This window comes from Macaca fascicularis, chromosome 19, assembly GCF_037993035.2.
Source record: "Macaca fascicularis isolate 582-1 chromosome 19, T2T-MFA8v1.1".
Taxonomy (NCBI): domain Eukaryota; kingdom Metazoa; phylum Chordata; class Mammalia; order Primates; family Cercopithecidae; genus Macaca; species Macaca fascicularis.
The window spans coordinates 45,472,141-45,491,309 of record NC_088393.1 but is presented as its reverse complement, the minus strand read 5'-3'; the positions used below and the strand labels follow the sequence as shown (position 1 = coordinate 45,491,309).

At 53.7% G+C, this 19,169-nt stretch overlaps 2 protein-coding genes across 16 annotated transcripts in view; one reads left to right on the top strand and one right to left on the bottom strand.

The window, feature by feature from the left end:
• FAM98C (family with sequence similarity 98 member C) overlaps window positions 1-19,169 on the bottom strand; it is a 31,846-nt gene that overhangs the window by 7,594 nt on the left and 5,083 nt on the right. For 7 of the 15 annotated variants that reach the window (XR_012427562.1, XR_012427564.1, XR_012427565.1 and 4 more), the window contains one exon: window positions 18,278-18,617. Coding sequence is in view for 10 of the 15 variants with exons in the window: in XM_045380627.2 (XP_045236562.2) it covers window positions 18,483-18,617 (135 nt within the window). In the remaining 5 variants the exon portion in view is untranslated. Of the gene's footprint in view, window positions 1-3,419; window positions 3,768-18,277; window positions 18,618-19,169 lie in introns of those variants that run through there. The other 8 variants (XM_065536569.2, XM_065536570.2, XM_065536571.2 and 5 more) reach the window with 2 other exon arrangements.
• On the top strand, window positions 299-18,301 carry RASGRP4 (RAS guanyl releasing protein 4). Its single transcript, XM_045380622.3, has 17 exons — window positions 299-437; window positions 4,787-4,971; window positions 5,751-5,856; window positions 5,981-6,043; window positions 6,686-6,817; window positions 6,935-7,088; window positions 8,401-8,574; window positions 9,810-9,926; window positions 12,064-12,339; window positions 13,705-13,785; window positions 13,880-13,984; window positions 14,128-14,246; window positions 14,361-14,505; window positions 15,651-15,687; window positions 15,788-15,922; window positions 16,036-16,148; window positions 17,248-18,301. The coding sequence occupies exons 1-17, from the start codon at window positions 415-417 to the stop codon at window positions 17,302-17,304; spliced, it is 2,022 nt and encodes a 673-aa protein (XP_045236557.1). The 5' UTR covers window positions 299-414; the 3' UTR covers window positions 17,305-18,301.

Here is a 19,169-nt window from a genome sequence, read left to right as displayed (position 1 = left end):
TCTAGAAAGACAGACTTATCTTTTTGAGTGTGTGTGTGTTTTTACATAAATATCAGTCATGCTTTGAAAAGAAAAACCCCTGCTTTTATTGAAGTATGACAGTGACGGGTCTTGAGACCGAAAGATGAGGGAGATAGAGAGCCCGCCGGGGCTCTTGAGGGTGGGAGAGCCAGCAGTGCCGGAAACCTCAGCAGAAGGGATCCCCGTGTGGGGGAGGGGGGCCTTTGGTCTCTCCCCAGCCTCTTCCTTCCCCCTGGCCTGAGGGTGGGTGGGGAGGGGCAGTTCCTCTTTCCTTCCCAAGCACCGAGGAGGCCCCAGCTCCCTAGGGGCTGAGAAGCTGGAGTCCTGGGGAAGGGGAGGAGCCGAGCCATACTCTTGCAAGACCCCCGCCCTCCTCCCCCCCCCACCGGAAACATGAACAGAAAAGACAGCAAGAGGTGAGAGGACCCTCCCCAGGGAGCCCGGCAGCACCCTGAGGCCTCCCTCTGCATGGGAGGGCTGGGGAGATCACTCGCCAGGGTGGCAGGATGCCTGGCTTCTTCGGGACCGGGTGCAGGGGGGCCAGGTGGATGCTTCAGGGTTCAGGGAGTCTGGAGCCAGCTAGGGCGGCAGTGGCTTGGATGTGGCATCTGTACCATGTTGTCCCTGGAGTTTGAGCTGCTCTTTGCCCCTTTCCCACTTCTTGTCACCACACCTCCATCCCTGGCCTGGGCTGAGTGTCTCTGCCCTCCCTGGGGGCTTCCTGGTTCCCCATCCCCTTGGACTGGAAACTCCAAGCTCCTGCAGGGCCCTGGCCCAGGAGAGGCCTGGGAGTGTGACACAGGGCAAAGTGGCTCCCCTGCCTCTTAAACCACTTCTGGCTGTTCCAGAGCCCTACAGGGGGCTGCAGGACAGGGCCTAGTGGCTGGCTGTGTGGCTGGTTCTAGAATGGGCTTCTATCTCCTGGGCAAGCTGGCCCTTCTGTCCCCACAGAGGCAGATAGGGTGGGTGTCTCCCTAGCCTGGGTAGCTCCTCCTGCCATCCCCAGAATCACTCTGATGGGCAAAGGGCTTTCCTCCCCACCCAGCAATTTAGTGGTAGACTCCTGGCTGACCTTAGGTAAGTCACTTAACTGCTCTGTGTCTTGGGTTTTTCTTCTGTCAATAGAATAATCATAGCCTCCACCTCGGAGAGGCCTGTAAGTACTCAATGAGACACTCTAGACCAGTGGTTCTCAAACTGGAGCGTGCCTCAGAACTGTCTGGAGGGCTTTTAAAATACAGGTTGCTGGGCTTACCCTTATTATTTTTTTCTTTCTTTTTTTTTTTTTGAGACGGAGTCTCGCTCTGTCTCCAGGCTGGAGTGCGGTGGCACAATCTCGGCTCACTGCAACCTCTGCCTCCTGGGTTCAAGCGATCCTCCTGCCTCAGCCTCCCAAATAGCTGGGATTACCGGTGCATGCCACCACACCCGGCTACTTTTTTGTATTTTTAGTAGAGATGGGGTTTCACCATGCTGGGCAAGATGGTCTCGATCTCTTGACCTCGTGATCCGCCCACCTCGGCCTCCCAAAGTGCTGGGATTAGAGAGGCATGAGCCACTGCCCCCAGCCTTAAAATGTTTGATTTTGTAGGTGTCGGTTGGGACCTGAGAATCTGTATTTATATCCAGTTCCCAGGTGATGCTTTTGTACTAGCTGGGTGCCCACACTTAGGGAAACGCTGATTTAGTTACAATGCTCCCTCCTCGGCCTAGGACATATTTAATACTTTAAAATGTCCCTTCTAGTAACAGTGGCTCATGCCTCTAATCCCAGAACTTTGGGAGGATAAGGCAAGGAGAACTTGAGGCCAGAAGTTCTAGACCAGCCTGGGCAATATAGTGAGACCCCCATCGACACACACACACACACACAAAATTAGCTGGGTACGGTTGTGCACACCTGTAGTCCCAGCTAGCTGGGAGACTAAGGCAGGAGGATCACTCGAGTCCAGGAGTTCAAGGTTACAGTGAGCTTTGATTGCACCATTGCACTCCAGCCTGAGAGACAGAGCAAGATCCTGTCTAAAAAAGGGTAGAGGTAGGGGCCTGGCGTGATGGCTCACACCTATAATCCCAGCACTTTAGGAGGCAAAGGTGGGAGGATCAGTTGGGCCCAGGAGTTCGAAACCAGCCTGGCCAACACGGTGAAACTCCATTTCTACTAAAAATACAAAAATTAGCTGGGCTTGGTGGCAGGTGCCTGTAGCCCAACTAATTGGGAGGCTGAGGCAGGAGAATTGCTTGAACTCGGAAGGTGGAGGTTGCAGTGAGCTGAGATTGCACCACTGCACTCCAGCCTGGGTGACAGAGTGAGACCCTGTCTCCAAAAAAAGAAAAAAAAAAAAATCCTTGGGGAAGGTCCAAGGACTATCTTCATTTTTCCTTTGAGGAAACAGCCCCAGAGAAATTAAGTAACTAACACGAAGTCACAACAGCTGGCAGAAATTTCTGGATTCTACTTTCGTTTGAAACATGGATTCAGCTCCCTCCCTCCTCCCACCATCCCTGTCTCTCCATTACCCTCTTTCCCCATCAGGAACAGCAGCCTCTGGGAGGCACCAGGCAGAGGAAGAATTATTATTACTATTATTGTTATTATTATTATTATTATTTTGGAGACGAAGACTTGCTCTGTTGCCCAGGCTGGAGTGCAGTGGCGCAATCTCGGCTCACTGCAACCTCTGCCTCCTGGGTTCAAGCGATTCTTCTGCCTCAGCCTCCTGAGTAGCTGGGATTACAGGTGTGCACCACCATGCCCAGCTAATTTTTGTATTTTTAGTAGAGACGGGGTTTCACCATGTTGGTCAAGCTGGTCTCGAACTCATGACGTTGTGATGAGAGGATTATTTTCCCACCTTCCTTGAAGCTGCCTCAGCCCCAGGAACCTCTCACCTAACTCTGAGGAGCCCCAGAGAAGACCATTTAGCACTGGTATTTCCTCTCCAGTCCCAAATCTAAGGACCCAGACTGAAGGCTAAACTGTAGGTCCTGCCGGAAGGCTAACTTCAGAGAGGGGTCTGTTACCTTAGTGGGGTGAAGGGGTGGGAGAAGGGCAGAGATGAAATCCTGGGGTTTCCTTGCAGGAGCCTTGCTCTCTTTTTATTTATTTATTTATTTAATTAATTTATTTATTTATTGAGACAGAGTCTTACTCTGTCACCCAGGCTGGAGTGCAGTGGCACAATCTCGGCTCACTGCAACCTCCACCTCCCAAATTCAAGCGATTCTCCTGCCTCAGCCTCACAAGTAGCTGGGATTACAGGTGCCCATCACCATGCCCGGCTAATTTTTGTATTTTTAGTAGAGACGGGGTTTCACCATGTTGGCCAGGCTGCTCTCAAACTCCTGACCTCAAGTGATCCGTCTACCTCAGCCTCCCAAAGTGCTGGGACTACAGGTGTGTGCCAGGCCTCTCTTTTTTATTTTTTTATTATTATTTTTGAAACAGAAATCACTCTGTCACCCAGGCTGGAGCACAGTGATGCAGTTCCAGCTCACTGCAGCCTCCACCTCCTGGGTTCAAGTGATCCTCCTGCCTCAGCCTCCTGAGTAGCTGGGATCACAGGTGCCCGCCATCATGCCTGACCAATTTTTGCATTTTTAGTAGAGACGGGGGTTTCCACCGTGTTGGCCGGGGTGGCCCCGAACTCCTGGCCTCAAGTGATCCACCCACCTTGGCCTCCCAAAGTGCTGGGATTACAGGTGTGAGCCATCGCACTGGTCCAGGAGCCTTGCTCTCTTGAGGGCTGTGGGAGGAAGGAGGGGTGTGTATTAGAGACCTGAGGCGGCAATTCCTGAAGGCACGTCCTCCCATGCCTCTGCCTAGGGAGGACGGGAGAGATCCCAGGGGTCTCCTCCCATGAGTCCCTGGGAGGCCAGAAGTAATTCCGGGATCTGCCAACAGGAAGTCTCTTCCAGGATGTCTTGGAAGCGGTCAGGAGGAAGTTGGGGGCAATGCCTGGGGAGGGAGTTCTTATGATTCCCTGAGGGGTCCTGAGTGGTCCCAGGAATCTTCTGCAGTGATTCCCTGGGGGATTCAGAGTAGTCCTGAGCCGCAGTCCCTAGCCTTTTTGGCACCAGGGATTGGTTTTGTGGAAGGGGGTGGGGATGGTTTGGGGATGATTCAAGTTAATTACATGTATCGTGTGATTTATTTGTACTATTATTACATTGTAATATATAATGAAATAGTTACGCAGCTCACCATAATGTAGAATCAGTGGGAGCCCTGAGCTTGTTTTCCTGCAACTGGATGCTCCCATCTGGGAGTGATGGGAGACAGTGACAGATCATCAGGCATTAGATTATCATAAGGAGCATGCAACCTAGATCCCTCCCATGCAAAGTTCACAAAAGGGTTCATGCTCCTAAGAGTCTAATGCCCCAGCAGATCTGACAGATCAGAGCAGAGCTCAGGCAGGCGTGCTCGCTCGCCCACTGGTTCCTAACAGGCCACGGACTGGTACCTGTCCGTGTCCTGGGGGCTGAGGACCCCTGGTATTGAGGATCTTCCTCTCTGATTCCCTGAAGGGAGCAGGAATATCCCTGGGAGTTTGCTTGTGGGAGAGGGCTCCCATGATTCCCCCAGGGATCTGGAATATTCCTGGGGATTCTCCCATGAGTCCCTGGTAGGTCAGGGGTAACCCAGGGGCTTTGCCTTTAGGAAGCCTCTCCCGTGGTGCCTTGGGGCATTAGGGTCAAGAGGAATTCTAGGGTCTGTCCGAAGGAAGGGGCTCCCGTGACTCCTTGGGGGCTGTGCCCACAGAAAGTCCCACCAGGAATGCACCGGAAAGACAGGAGGGCGGGGCCGGCCCCGCCAAACACGCCGCCACAAGACATGCCCCAGCCCCCGGGAAATCAGCAAGGTCATGGCTTCCATGAACCTGGGCCTGCTGAGCGAGGGCGGCTGCAGCGAAGATGAGCTGCTGGAGAAATGCATCCAGTCCTTCGGTGAGTGTCCTCTCCCCAGCAGCCTCCCCGGCCCTAACCTCAGGCTCAGCACCCACTTCTCTCTGCCTCAGTTTTTGGAGGTAAAATGAGAACATGGCTGGGTGGAATGAAACTCAATCACTACATTAGAGATAAGAGAAACACCTACATTTCTTCTTTCCTGAAATGGAAATACATACATATCTATATATAGATAGATAGATATTTAATGTATATTATATATATATATATTTATATAAATTTTTTTTCTTTTATTTTCTTTTTCTTTTGAGACAGAGTCTCGCTCTGTCACCCAGGCTGGAGTGCAGTGGCTTGATCTTGGCTCACTGCAACCCCCACCTCCCGGGTTCAAGAGATTCTCCTGCCTCAGCCTCCCGAGTAGCTAGGATTACAGGCACGTGCCACCAGGCCCAGCTAATTTTTGTGTTTTTAGTAGAAATGGGGTTTCACCATGTTGGCCAGGCTGGTCTCGAACTCCTGGCCTCATGTGATCCACCCGATTCGGCCTCCCAAAGTGCTGGGATTACAGACGCGAGCCACTGTGCCCAGCCAGTCTGGTGCTATTTCAATCTTCAACAAGACTTGCCAGGGGTGATGCTGCCCCGTGCACAATACAGATAAGGAAACGGAGGCACAGGAGGTTAGGTTGCCTGTCCAAGGTCATGCCGGGGATCACCATTAGAGCTGGTCTTTGAACCAGGCGGTCCCGCAGGATCTGGAGGCTGCGCTGTGCATTGCCTGAGGCCCATTCTGTCAGAGTCCCCCTCCTTCCACCCCAGATTCAGCTGGCAGCCTGTGCCACGGGGACCACATGCTCAACATGGTGCTGGCCATGCATAGCTGGGTGCTGCCCTCTGCCGACCTGGCTGCCCGCCTGCTGACCTTATATCCTCCAGGACCGTGAGCTATGGGTGGAGGGCGGAGGGCAGAGTCGTGAGAACCTGGGCAATTGGAATGGGGAGCAGACAGGTCATGGATCCTGGATAACAGAGCCTTGACCAGAACTCAAGTACCAGAAGGCCACAGGGGACACCCAGGAGCTGAGACGGCTGCAGATCTGTCACCTGGTCAGGTAGGGCTGGGCCAAGATCCCCACTCTCAGGACCCACGACTTCCATCCTGCTGCCCCCCAAAAAACATTCCTCAGAGACTCTCCAGCCCAGTTCCCACAGACCCAACCAGCCCCACAGGCCAAAATCTCACTTCTGAGACACCCGTAGCTTGGTTCCTAATACCCTCTCAGTTCTGTTCCTTAGAACCCCCACTTCCTAGAGACCCCCCTCACCAACCAGATCTCATAGACCCTCTTAGCTGGTGCCCAGAGACCTCTGGCCCTGATCCCCAAAATCTCCACCTCCCACAGACCCCAGCCTAGCCCATAAGACCCCCTCATTCTGTCCCTCCAAAAATCTCACGCCCAGAAGCCCCCAGTCTAGTTCCTAGGACCCTCCACAATCCTGCTTCCCAATAATCCCACTTCCAAGTGACTCCCCAGTCTGTTTCCCAGAGATCCCCCAGTCTGTGTTAAGAGATGCCCATCCTACTCCAGAGATTCCCCGAGCCTGGTGCCCCTCCAAACCCCGACCCTCCAGGGACCCGCACACACATTTAGAGACCCCTACCTCAGCACCTAGAAATTTCTCAGCCCAAAATACCCCTTGTAGAGACCTTTGCCACCCCCAGTCTCATCTCACCATCTCCAAACCACTCCCAGGTACTGGCTGACTCAACACCCTGAGGTGATGCACCAGGACCCCCAGCTGGAAGAAGTCATAGGTCGTTTCTGGGCCACCGTGGCCCAGGAGGGCAACTCGGCCCAGAGAAACCTGAGAGACTCCTCTAACCTGTGAGTCAGCCCTGTGCTCCCCGCTCCCCTGCCCCATCCCCATTCTGCCATCTCCCTCTGCATTCCCAAGCCCTCAACCGTGAACCACTCCAATCCCCTGCCCCTCTTGGCCCCCAGCCTGAGCCCTGGTGGCCCTGGCCCCCCACCCCCCATGAGCAGCCCAGGCCTGGGCAAAAAGCGCAAAGTGTCCCTGCTTTTCGACCACCTGGAGACGGGGGAGCTGGCTCAGCACCTCACCTACCTGGAGTTCCGCTCCTTCCAGGCTATCACGGTGAGGACCCCCTCCCGTCCCTGTCCCAAGCAGGGGAGAGATTGGGGTAGGGGAGGGATTGGCTGGGGCAAGGCAGGACTGAGAGGACACCTGCATGGTCATTCAGCAGAGATCTCCAAAGTCTTAAACTGAAACCTGTGTGCTAGAAGGCCCAGGAAAATGAGTTAAGGAGGCCGAGGGGGGCGATCACCTGAGATCAGGAGTTTGAGACCAGCCTGGCCAACATGGTGAAACCCCATCTCTACTAAAAATACAAAAATAATCTGGGTGTGGTGGCGCACGCCTGTAATCCCAGCTACTTGGGAGGCTGAGGCAGGAGAGTCACTTGAGCCTCAGGAGGCAGAGGTTGCAGTGAGCCGAGATCACACCACTGCACTCCAGCCTGGGCGACAGAGCGAGACTCTGTCTCAAAAGACAATAACAATAATAAATAAATAAATAAATAAATAAATAAATAAATGCTTATTGCAGTGACTGGCACTTAGTAAGTGCTCAAAATATTTTATCATTTATTCAACAAGCATTTAAATTCAGGTGCCTCAGTTTCCTCATCTGTAAAAAGGGGATATGAACAGTTCCTGCCTTGCGGGAACAGTGACTGGTCCAGGGTAAATGCTGTCTGCTTGAACCATTTGAAATTGCCATATATTACCTACCCAAGGATCAGTTTCATGTGCTTCAACATACATATGTGTTAGCTTTTGCCATCTGGGCATCATCATTTTAAGGGAAGGTGGGGATCTGGTTCCTTCATGTGAAACTGTCCCAATTGTGTGTGTGAGTGTGGTGTGTGTGAGTGTGATGTGTGTGTGTGTGTGTGCAAAGATAGTGTAGTGGATGCGGGTATGAAATGAACACTCATTGGGCAGAACAGATAGAGGTTGATTTCAAGTCATCTTCCCCGTCCTTGCCTTTGCTGACTGTATACCAGTCAGGTGTAGAGTTAAGGGCATAGAGACTCCCACCCTGACTCATACCTGTGTGACCCTAGGCAAATTACCTATCCTCTCTGTGCCTCAACTGTCTCATCTCGAAAATGGAATGATATCTCACGGAGTTATGAGGATTAAATTACTTAATACGATCATTTGTCAAATATAGTGCCTGGCTATATTTAAACATGCCTCCTCAGATGGGAGAGGAGCATGGTGAGGTCAAGGACATGTAGCAGCCTGAGGGTGGGGGGACAGATGACAAAGGTCATTCAGGCTAGACCAGGCTAGGACATCAGAGATTGTGACTACTATTTGGACGCCACGGAAGGGCAGGCCCTGAGCGCCACTGCCCACCTTGACATCCACCTCGCTCCCAGCCCCAGGACCTGCGGAGCTACGTTTTGCAGGGCTCAGTACGAGGCTGCCCCGCCCTGGAGGGCTCTGTAGGTCTCAGCAACAGCGTGTCCCGCTGGGTGCAGGTGATGGTGCTGAGCCGTCCCGGGCCTCTGCAGCGCGCACAGGTGCTGGACAAGTTCATTCACGTGGCACAGGTGAGGCCCACCCCTTGGGGCTGCGAAGGCCACTGCACGCAGCTACCTGGCCCTCCACCTTCCAGACCCCCGACCTCACAGGGTCATCCTGGCGGTGACGTCACGCATCTCCCGGCCCCGCCCCAGAGGCCACAGTCTGGGCGTTCCAACCCAGGACCGTAACTTCTTCTTTGGCCTTGATGTCACCGCGTCCCACCCACTGCGGCCCCACCCCTTGGCCGTAGACGTGACAGGCTTCCAAGCCCTAGGCCCGAATATTCTATCCCCAGGTCAATGAGAGTGTCCCTTCCATGCCCCCACCTTTGTGCCATCCTTTACCGAGGCTTCGATTCCCAGTCCCCGGGCCCCAGCGGTCGCTTCGGTCGCTTCGGGACTGCGCATCGCTCCCCATTGCGTCCGGGCTCTCCCCGCCCCGCCCTGTTGTGCTAAGCCCTTCTCTTCCCCTCCCTTCCCCCTCCTTTCCGGACACCTTCTCATCCTTCTGGGGAAAAGGGAAGCCCTCTGGCCCGCCGTGGCCGCGCCCCCTTGCGTATTTCCACGCAGACCACGCCCTTCCTCTGGCGTCTTCCCTGGCTTGCTTCCTCCTGCAGGGGCCCTTAGACCTGGGGGTCTCCACGTCCGCCTGGGGTCTCCTTGGTCTGAGTGTTTTCCATTCCTCCCTGGCCCCACTCTCTCCACAGCAACCTCTGCCCAAATTTGTCAGAGGGAGGGCGAGGGAATTCCCCAGCTGCCCTGGTGGCCCCACACCTGTCTAGCATCTGTCTAACTCCTCCATATCTCTCTGGCCCCGTTAACCTCTGCCTGGCTCCCAGCTCCTGCCCAGAGCCCGTGCCTTCTTGCCTCCCCGCACCTGTGTGACGCAGAGCAGTCAGACCCCCAGATGGCTGACAACCTGACATGTCTGAAGCCTCCCCCCCCCCCCCCCGCTGCTGTGTCAGACACACCCACCTGTCTACTCCCCAAATCCGCCCAACTTCCCATACTTCCTGTCTCCCCAGATTTTCTAACCTGGTATCAATCACCTACTTGACCCTCCAGGCTCAGATAACTATCCGACACCCCTGTGAGGCCCACACATGGCATGTCCCACTCCTGCCACACACACCCACCTTCTCTCACCTGTCTGATCCCCACATCGGTCCATACCCACACATGCCTGGGACCCCACCTCAACTGGGATGCTGTCATCTGAACTCCCTCCCGTGACGACCTTGTGCGCATGCTTCTCTTCCTAGAGGCTTCGCCAGCTGCAGAATTTCAACACGCTGATGGCGGTCACGGGGGGCCTGTGTCACAGTGCCATCTCCAGACTCAAGGACTCCCATGCCCACCTGAGCCCTGACAGCACCAAGGTGAATCCCACTACCCTCCCCAGATCTCCAAGTGGTCAGCTGTCTTGAGCCCCCACACCTAATTCCCCAAGCCCTGTCCATTCCTGCCCAGGGGCCCTGGAACCACCTGAAGTCCTTGCTCCTCCAAATCCCAGATCCCCAGGCTCTGCCAGCATTCCTCCTTCCTGTCATCCATCCACTCATGGTGCGGACCCCTCTCTGCTCTCAGTGTGTCTGTTCCAGAGGTGGACTGTGAGGGAGACAGATGGGAGAAAGGCTAGCAGAGAACTTTGCAGTCCCTATGGGGAGGACTGGCTGAGGTCAGAAAGTGGCAGGAAATTAGGCTGAAGATGCCCTGGGAAGATCCTATAGCGCCTTGCAAGATGGGCTAAGCGAGGGAAGTTTTGAGAGTGATGACACACCCTTGATAAGATCTGGGTTTTTTGGGGTTTTTTTGTTTGTTTGTTTGTTTTTTGAGGTGGAGTCTCGCTCTGTCGCCCAGGCTGGAGGGCAATGGCGTGACCTCGGCTCCCTAGAAGCTCCACCTCCTGGGTTCATGCCATTTTCCTGCCTCAGCCTCCCGAGTAGCTGGGACTACAGGCGGCCGCCACCACGCCCCGCTAATTTTTTTTTATTTTTAGTAGAGACAGGGTTTCACCGTGTTAGCCAGGATAGTCTCAATCTCCTGACCTTGTGATCCACCCGCCTTGGCCTCCCAAAGTGCTGGGATTACAGGCGTGAGCCACCACGCCCAGCCAATTTTTTATATTTTTAGTAGAGACGGGGTTCACCGTGTTAGCCAGGATGGTCTCGATCTCCTGACCTCATGATCAGCCCGCCTCGGCCTCCCAGAGTGCTGGGATTACAGGGGTGAGCCACCGCACCTGGCCAGATCTGGGTTTTTAAGAAATAATTATAGGCTGGGTACGGTGGCTCACACCTGTAATCCCAGCATTTTGGGAGGCCAAGATGGAAGGATCACCTGAGCCCAGGTGTTTGAGACCAGCCTGGGCAACATAGTGAGACCCCATCTCTAGAAATTTTTTTTTTTTTTTTTTTGAGACAGAGTCTCACTCTTGTTGCCCAGGCTGGAGTGCAGTGGCGCAATCTTGGCTCACTGCAACTTCTGCCTCCCGGATTCAAGTAATTCTCCTGCCCCAGCCTCCTGAGTAGCTGGGATTTCAGGGGTGCACCACCATGCCCTAATTTTGTATTTTTAGTAGAGACAGGGTTTTACCATGTTGGCCAGGCTGGTTTCAGACTCCTCGAGGCAGGTTCAAGAGATTTGCCTGCCTCAACCTCCCGGGTAGCTGGGATTACAGGCCTGTACCACCAGGCCCAGTTAATTTTTGTATTTTTAGTAGAGATAGGGTTTTACCATGTTGCCCAGGCTGGTTTTGAACTCCTGACCTCAAATGATCCACCTGCCTCAGCCCCTCAAACTGCTGGGATTGCAGGCTTGAGCCACCGCACCCAGCCATCAAGCCCCGGAGTTTAAGGCTGCAGTGAGCTGTGATCATGACACTGCACTCCAGCCGGGTGACAAAGTGGGACCCTAGCTTAAGTAATAACAATAATAATAATAATAATAATAATAATAATAATAAAGGCCAGGCATGGTGGCTCACGCCTGTAATCCCAACACTTTGGGAGGCCAAGGCAGGCCGATCACCTGAGGTCAGGAGTTCAAGACCAGCCTGGACTAACATGGTAAAACCCTATCTCTACTAAAAATACAAAATTAGCTGGGTTTGGTGGCTCATGCATGTAATCCCAGCTACTTGGGAGGCTGAGGCAGGAGAATCGCTTGAACCCAGGATGTGGAGGTTGCAGTGAGCTGAGATCGCGCCACTGCACTCCAGCCTGGGCAAGACAGCAAAACTCCATCTCAAAAAAAAAAAAAAAAAGAAAAGAAAAGAAAGAAAGATAAAAGAAATCATTTTAGCCAAAGAATGGGGGATTGTGGAACTTCTCTGAGGTGGGGACCGAAGAGGAAGAGCAGTTTCGGGGAGATGCTGACACCAGCATGGGATATGGAAGGGCTCCAGAGGTGTCCAAAATGCCACTGGATCCCTGAAGGCCTAAAGCCCACATAGGAGACTGCTCAGGAGGCAGGACTGCCCTGATAACGCCCCCATCCCATGTGCCTCCTCCCCAGGCCCTGCTGGAGCTCACTGAGATCCTTGCCTCCCACAACAACTACGCCCGCTACCGCCGCACCTGGGCTGGCTGCACGGGCTTCCGGCTGCCTGTACTGGGCGTGCACCTCAAGGATCTGGTGTCCCTGCATGAAGCACAGCCCGACAGGTTGCCTGACGGCCGCCTGCACCTACCCAAGTTGAACAACCTCTACCTGCGGCTGCAGGAGCTGGTGGCCCTCCAAGGGCAGCATCCGCCCTGCAGCGCCAACGAGGATCTGCTGCACCTGCTCACAGTGAGCCCCTGGCCCCGCCCAGGCTGGGCTTCCGAGGGTACTGAGATGTAGGGTCCTGGGTGTGTGAGTGTCTCTAGGACCAGGGTAGAAAAGTGCTGGACTGCATGGAGTTTGAAGCCAGAGCTTCTAGGTTTTTTTCTAGCTGCGTGATTTTAGGCAAGTCACTGAACCCTTCAGCCTCAGTTTCCTTATCTGCAAAATGGGAATAATAAAAGGACCCAGCCAGGTCCACTGGCTCACGCCTGTTATCCCAACACTTTGGGAGGCCAAGGCGGGCAAATCACCTGAGGTCAGGAGTTTAAGACCAGCCTGATCAACATGCAGAAACCCCGTCTCTACTAAAAATACAGAATTAGCCAGGAGTGGTAGCACATGCCTGTAATCCCAGCTACTAGGGAGGCTGAGGTAGGAGAATCGCTTGAACCTGGGAGGTAGAGGTTGCAGTGAGCTGAGATCGCGCCATTGCACTCCAGACTGGGCAAGAAGAGCGAAACTCTGTCTCAAAATAAATAAATAAAAATAAAAAATAAAATAAAGGGACCCACCTCGAGGGTGGTTGAGGAGAGAAAGCCAATGACATCATTCAAAGAATGTCCTTATCCTTAAGACAGTGTCTAGCTGGGCACAGTGGCTCATGCCTGTAATCCTAGCACTTTGGGAGGCTGAGGTAGGCAGATTGCCTGAAGAGTTTGAGACCAGCCTAGGCAACATGGTGAAACCCCATCTCTACTAAAAATACAAAAAAAATTAGCCGGGCACGGTGGTGCACGCCTGTAGTCCCAGCTACTTGGGAGGCTGACGCACGAGAATCGCTTGAACCTGGGAGGCAGAGGTTGCAGTGAGCCAAGATCACACCGCTACACTCCAGCCTGGGAGACAGAGCGAGACTCTGTCTCAAAAAACAACAGTATATGGAGCAGAGCGAGCTCTATATTCTATATAAGTAACATGTCTTTTCTCCACTTCCCCCAGCGACTCAAGTATCCATTGATCTGAGCTCTGGAATTGCTTTGGGGTTCACAATCTTAAACTCCAAGGTTCTGAGCTTCTCATGCTGATAGCGCAAAATCTCAAGCTTTGAATCCAAGAATCTAAGCAAAAGGCTACTAACAGTTATTGATCGTTGACTATGTGCCAGGCACCTCATTCCACCTTACAACCCTATGAGGTCGGGACCCTTACTGTGCCCAATCTGTGGATTGGGAAACTGAGGCCCGGAGAGGTGAGGTCACTTGCCCACTGTCCCACAGCAGTAATGCCAGGATTTGAACCCAGGAGGGGCTTTAGGAAGAGCCTGCAAGTGGGTGTGGGGGTCTGGGGCAGGGCTGTAGACAGGAGGATCTGTAACACCCCTGTCCGCTCCAGCTCTCCCTGGACCTCTTCTACACGGAAGACGAGATCTATGAGCTTTCTTATGCCCGAGAGCCACGCTGTCCCAAGAGTCTGGTGAGACCTGACCCCTGGCCTCGGACGCCCCCCGATTACCTCGAACCCCCCTAAGCCTATGCAGTGACTAACTGCTCCTCTGTCCCCACCCCAGCCACCCTCCCCCTTCAACGCACCTCTGGTGGTGGAGTGGGCCCCTGGTGTGACCCCCAAGCCGGACAGGGTCACGCTGGGTCGGCACGTGGAGCAGCTGGTGGAGGTAAGGGAGGGAGGGTGGCCTGGCCGCCAGGAGCTAGGAGGGAAGACATCTGTAGAACTCTGAGCTTGGAGGCGGGGACTTATTGCCGTGGGGATCGTATTTCGACAACTGGGCCTTATCTGCTTCCCCACACTCCTCTGAAGTCCGTGTTCAAGAATTATGACCCTGAAGGCCGAGGAACCATCTCTCAGGAGGACTTCGAGCGACTCTCAGGCAATTTTCCCTTCGCCTGCCATGGGCTCCACCCGCCCCCACGCCAGGGGTAAGTGGTTCTGACTCCTGGATCCCCTGAAGATGAGGACATGGGGGTTGCCTGGACTCCTGGGTCTGGGGGAGGTTGGGGCAGGCCATGCTGAGGCTCAGTTTCTGCCCCCAGGAGAGGCTCCTTCAGCAGAGAGGAGCTGACAGGGTACCTGCTCCGGGCCAGCGCCATCTGCTCCAAGCTGGGCCTGGCCTTCCTGCACACCTTCCATGAGGTCACCTTCCGAAAGCCTACCTTCTGCGACAGCTGCAGTGGCTTTGTGAGCACTCCACCCCATCACCGCCCTTAGGTTCCATCTGTCCTGAAGCCGGCAGTCCCCAAACCCCAGATAACCCCCAAATTCCAGAAATCCTACAGCCTCAAATCACCCTGTTTCATATAAACCCTCAACACCAAACATTCCCTATATCCTGGATAATCTCCAAATGCCAGATAATCCCCAAATCCCAGATAATCTCCACCCCAGATAGTCGCTGAACCATGGGTAATATCTAAAACTCTGGAGAGGAGGCCAGGAGCGGCAGCTCACGCCCGTGATCCCAGCACTTTGGGAGACTGAAGTGGGCAGATTGCTTGAGCTCAAGAGTTCAAGACCAGCCTAGGCAACATAGTGAGAGAGACCCTGTCTCTACTAAAATTACACAAATTAGCTGCATGTGGTGATGCACACCTGTGATCCCAGCTACTCAGGAGGCTGAGGCACGAGAATCGCTTGAACCCAGGAGGCGGTGGTTATGGTGAGCCGAGATCGCATCATTGCACTCTAGCCTGGGCAACAAGAGCAAAACTCCGTCTCAAGAAAAACTGAAAAACAGGCCGGGCGCGGTGGCTCACACCTCTAATCCCAGCACTTTGGGAGGCCGAGGTGCGCAGATCACGAGGTCAGGAGATTGAGACCATCCTGGCTAACATGGTGAAACTCCGTCTCTACTAAAAATACAAAAAAATTAGCTGGGCGTGGTGGCGGGCACCTGTAGTCCCAGCTACTTGGGAGGCTGAGGCAGGAGAATGGCGTGAACCTGGGAGGCAGAGCTTGTAGTGAGCCGAGATTGCGCCACTGCACTCCAGCCTGGGCGACAGAGCGAGCCTCCGTCTCAAAAAAAAACCAAATACTTTTTTTTGTAGAAAGAGTCTCCATATATTGCCCAGGCTGGTCTTGAACTCCTGAGCTCAAGCGATCCTCCCACCTTGGCCTCCCAACCTCCCACCTTGGCGTCTCAGAGTGCTGGGATTACTGGCATGAGCCACTGTACCCCACCCACATTCCTTTAATTCCAATTAAATCTCTAGCCTTGAGAATTCCAAGACCTAGGTAGCTTTCACACTTCCACTCACCAGCTGCCCTGCCAGTCCACAGCCCTCCCTCTCCTAGGATGGGTAACCTTTTCTCCTTTCTCTTCCCAGCTCTGGGGTGTCACCAAGCAAGGCTACCGCTGTCGGGGTGAGTGGGGTGTGAGCGAGTTGGGGGGAAGCCTTGGCCCACAGGCTGGAAGAATGGACACAGATCGGAGCCCTGGCCATTAACTGCTGCCTTCCCCCAGAGTGTGGGCTGTGTTGCCACAGACACTGCAGAGACCAAGTGAAGGTGGAATGTAAGAAGAGGCCGGGGGGCAAGGGCGATGCAGGGCCCCCCGGAGCTCCTGTTCCATGCACACCAGCTCCCCATGCCAGCTGTGGTAAGACCTAGAGCACAGCGGTGCTGGGAAGGGGCTTGGGGGAAGGGGGTTGAGTCCAAGGTCACGAGGCCCTTCCCATCAGACCCACATCCCTTCCATCCACCCACAAACAGGCTCCGAGGAAAATCTCTCCTACACGCTATCCCTGGAACCTGAGACTGGGTGCCAGCTTCGCCATGCCTGGACCCAGACTGAATCCCCACACCCTTCCTGGGAAACAGACACGGTGAGGAGAAACCGCCCCTACCCCCAGGTGGATACAGGGAACACAGGCCATTGGCCTGGGGGAGACTAGACAGATTTGGAGACCCATAGGAAAGTAAAAATATGCAGAAGTCCTTGACTGCTGGGGTGGGAGGGTATGGATGCTGGTTACTTTTTTTTTTTTTTTTTTTTTTTTTTTGAGACAGAGTCTCGCTCTGTTGCCCAGGCTGGAGTGCAGTGGCACGATCTCGGCTCACTGCAAGCGCCGCCTCCCAGGTTTACGCCATTCTCCTGCCTCAGTCTCCCGACTAGCTGGGACTACAGGCGCCCGCCACCTCGCCCGGCTAGTTTTTTGTATTTTTTAGTAGAGACGGGGTTTCACCATGTTAGCCAGGATGGTCTCGATCTCCTGACCTCGTGATCCGCCCGTCTCAGCCTCCCAAAGTGCTGGGATTACAGGCTTGAGCCACTGCGCCCGGCCGCTGGTTACTTTTTAATGCTGATAGAAAGATAGGCCAGGCGTGGTGGCTCACGCCTGTAATCCCAGGACTTTGGGAGGCCGAGGTAGGAGGATCACTTGAGGTCAGAAGTTCGAGACCAGCCTGCCCAACATGATGAAACCTTGTCTCTACTAAAAATATAAAAATTAGCCAAATGTGATGGCAGGGGCAGGTGCCCGTAGTCCCAGCTACTTGGGAGGCTGAGGCAGAGAATCACTTGTGCCTGGGAGGCAGAGGCTGTAGTGAGCCGAGATTGTGCCACCGCACTCCAGCCTAGGCGACAGCAAGACCTTGTCTCAAAAAAAAAAAAAAAAAAGAGAGAGAGAGAAAAATAGAAGTTACAACATATTAGGGGTAGGGTGGGGATGATAACCACTAGAACAGAAAAAAGGATTCTAGCCAATAAGATAGCAAGAATAAGGCCAAATATATCAGGAGCTACTGTAAGTGTTAATGGAGTAAACGCCACTATTCGAGGGCAGACTCTCAGATTGGGTTACAAAAAGGATTTCACAGGCGCCATTCATTCAGTCTGGGCGGGGCAGTGTTCCTGGCAGTGAAGTGTCTCCTAGACATCAGATGCTCTCCACATCATCTGTCTTCCTCCCTTCCTCCTTCCAGGTCCCCTGCCCGGTAATGTGCCCACCATCAACTGCATCCTCCAAGCCGGATTCCTAGACATCTCTTGGTCTCCTCTCTCCCTCACTCCCTTACCCCAGTCAGTCCTGACTCCTGTTATCAGACTCTGGCAGGGCTCCCAGAGGTAGGACCCCCAAAGGCATCCGCCTTCCCATCCACGCTGCCTTTGGTGGCACGTCCATCATCTTTTTCCCCAGAAGTGACTTTCCTGTCTTGTGTGGTGGTGGATGCTAATCCTGCTCCCTTTCCCTGCACTTAGTATCTATGCATCTCTGTGTTGGATATATCTAGACTCAGGCTTCATTTCACCAACTCCCTAAATCTCCATTTCTTTTTTCTTTTTCTTTTTTTTTTTGAGAGAGTCTCACTCTGTCACCCAGGCTGGAGTGCAATGGTGCGATCTCAGCTCACTGCAACCTCCGCCTCCAGGGATCAAGCGATTCTTCTGCCTCAGCTTCCCAAGTAGCTTGGATTACAGGCACGCGCCACCATGCCCGGCTAATTTTTGTATTTTTAGTAGAGACGGGGTTTCCCCGTGTTGGCCAAGATGGCCTTGAATTCCTGACCTCATGATCCACCAGCCTCAGCCTCCCAAAGTGCTGGGATTACAGGTGTGAGCCACCGCGCCCAGCCCCTGCTTTATTTTTCTGCATAGAACGTTCCCCCTCTGACAGCCTATACTTTTTCCCTCTTTATCTCGTTGAACGTCTGTCTTTCCTCAACAGGAACATCAACTCCAGGAGAGCAGGGATTTCTATCAGTGTCTTTCACTGCTGCATCCTCAGTGCCTAGAACAGGGCTGGCAGGTGGTAGGCGCCTGACAGATGCTTGTCTGATGCCTGAAATGTCTCCTTACCCATGCCCACGGCACAGGAAAAATGTGCTGTAGGGCAAAGAACTTTGAGGGTCAGAGCAGCAGGGGCCCATTCAGACCCAGGGAGCAGAGACCCCCTAACCCTTTCACAAACCCCAGCACCCCTGCCTGGGCCCCCACAGAGAGAGGCCCTACAGCTGTCATAAATTAAATTTATTCTCCGGAGAACATGGTTCTTGGTATTGACTAGTGAATGGGAGTACGGCATTTGGGGCCTCAGGAATAGGAGATGGGGGGGCTTGGGTGCCAAGGACCAAGGAAAGCCTTAAACGGACTCCCCAGAGATTACTGATGGCATTGGCATCTCACGGAGGTCCCCCTGTCCCCGACCACCAGTCCCTCTTTACTTCTTCTTCTTCTTCTTCTTGCGGCCCCAACACTGGGGGCCTCCATCCTCTCTTCGGCTCCTCCAGGTGGGCATGGGAGGCTCCAGCTCATTTGGGCGGCCCCCCCGGTCTGGAACGTTGCCCATAAGCACCTGAGAGTTTATGAGATTTGAGTTGCAGGGAAAAAAAGTATCTCGGACAAGGGGGCTAGAGAGCAAAGGGAACAACACAAGGCTGAAGAAGAAACAGCAGATGTTGACTATTTGAGTACAGTGGCTGGGGGAGAGGGGACTAAACTGGTGGAAGATACAAGCATGAGTTTTCTTTTTTCTTTTCTTTTTTTTGAGATAGAGTCTTGCTCTGTCGCCCAGGCTAGAGTGCAGTGGTATGATCTCAGCTCACTGCAACCTCTGCCTCCCGGGTTCAAGCGATTCTCCTGCCTCAGCCTCCCGAGTAGCTGGGACTATAGGCGTGTGTCACCATGCCTGGCTAATTTTTTGTATTTTTAGTAGAGACAGGGTTTCACTGTTTTAGCCAGGATGGTCTTGATCTGACCTTATGATCATCTCGCCTCAGCTCCCAAAGTGCTGGGATTACAGGCATGAGTCACTGCGCCCAGCCTTCTTTTCTTTTCTTTTCTTTTTTTTTTTTTTTGAGACAGTTGCCTAGGCTTTGTCACCCAGGCTGGAGTGCAGTAGCAAGAA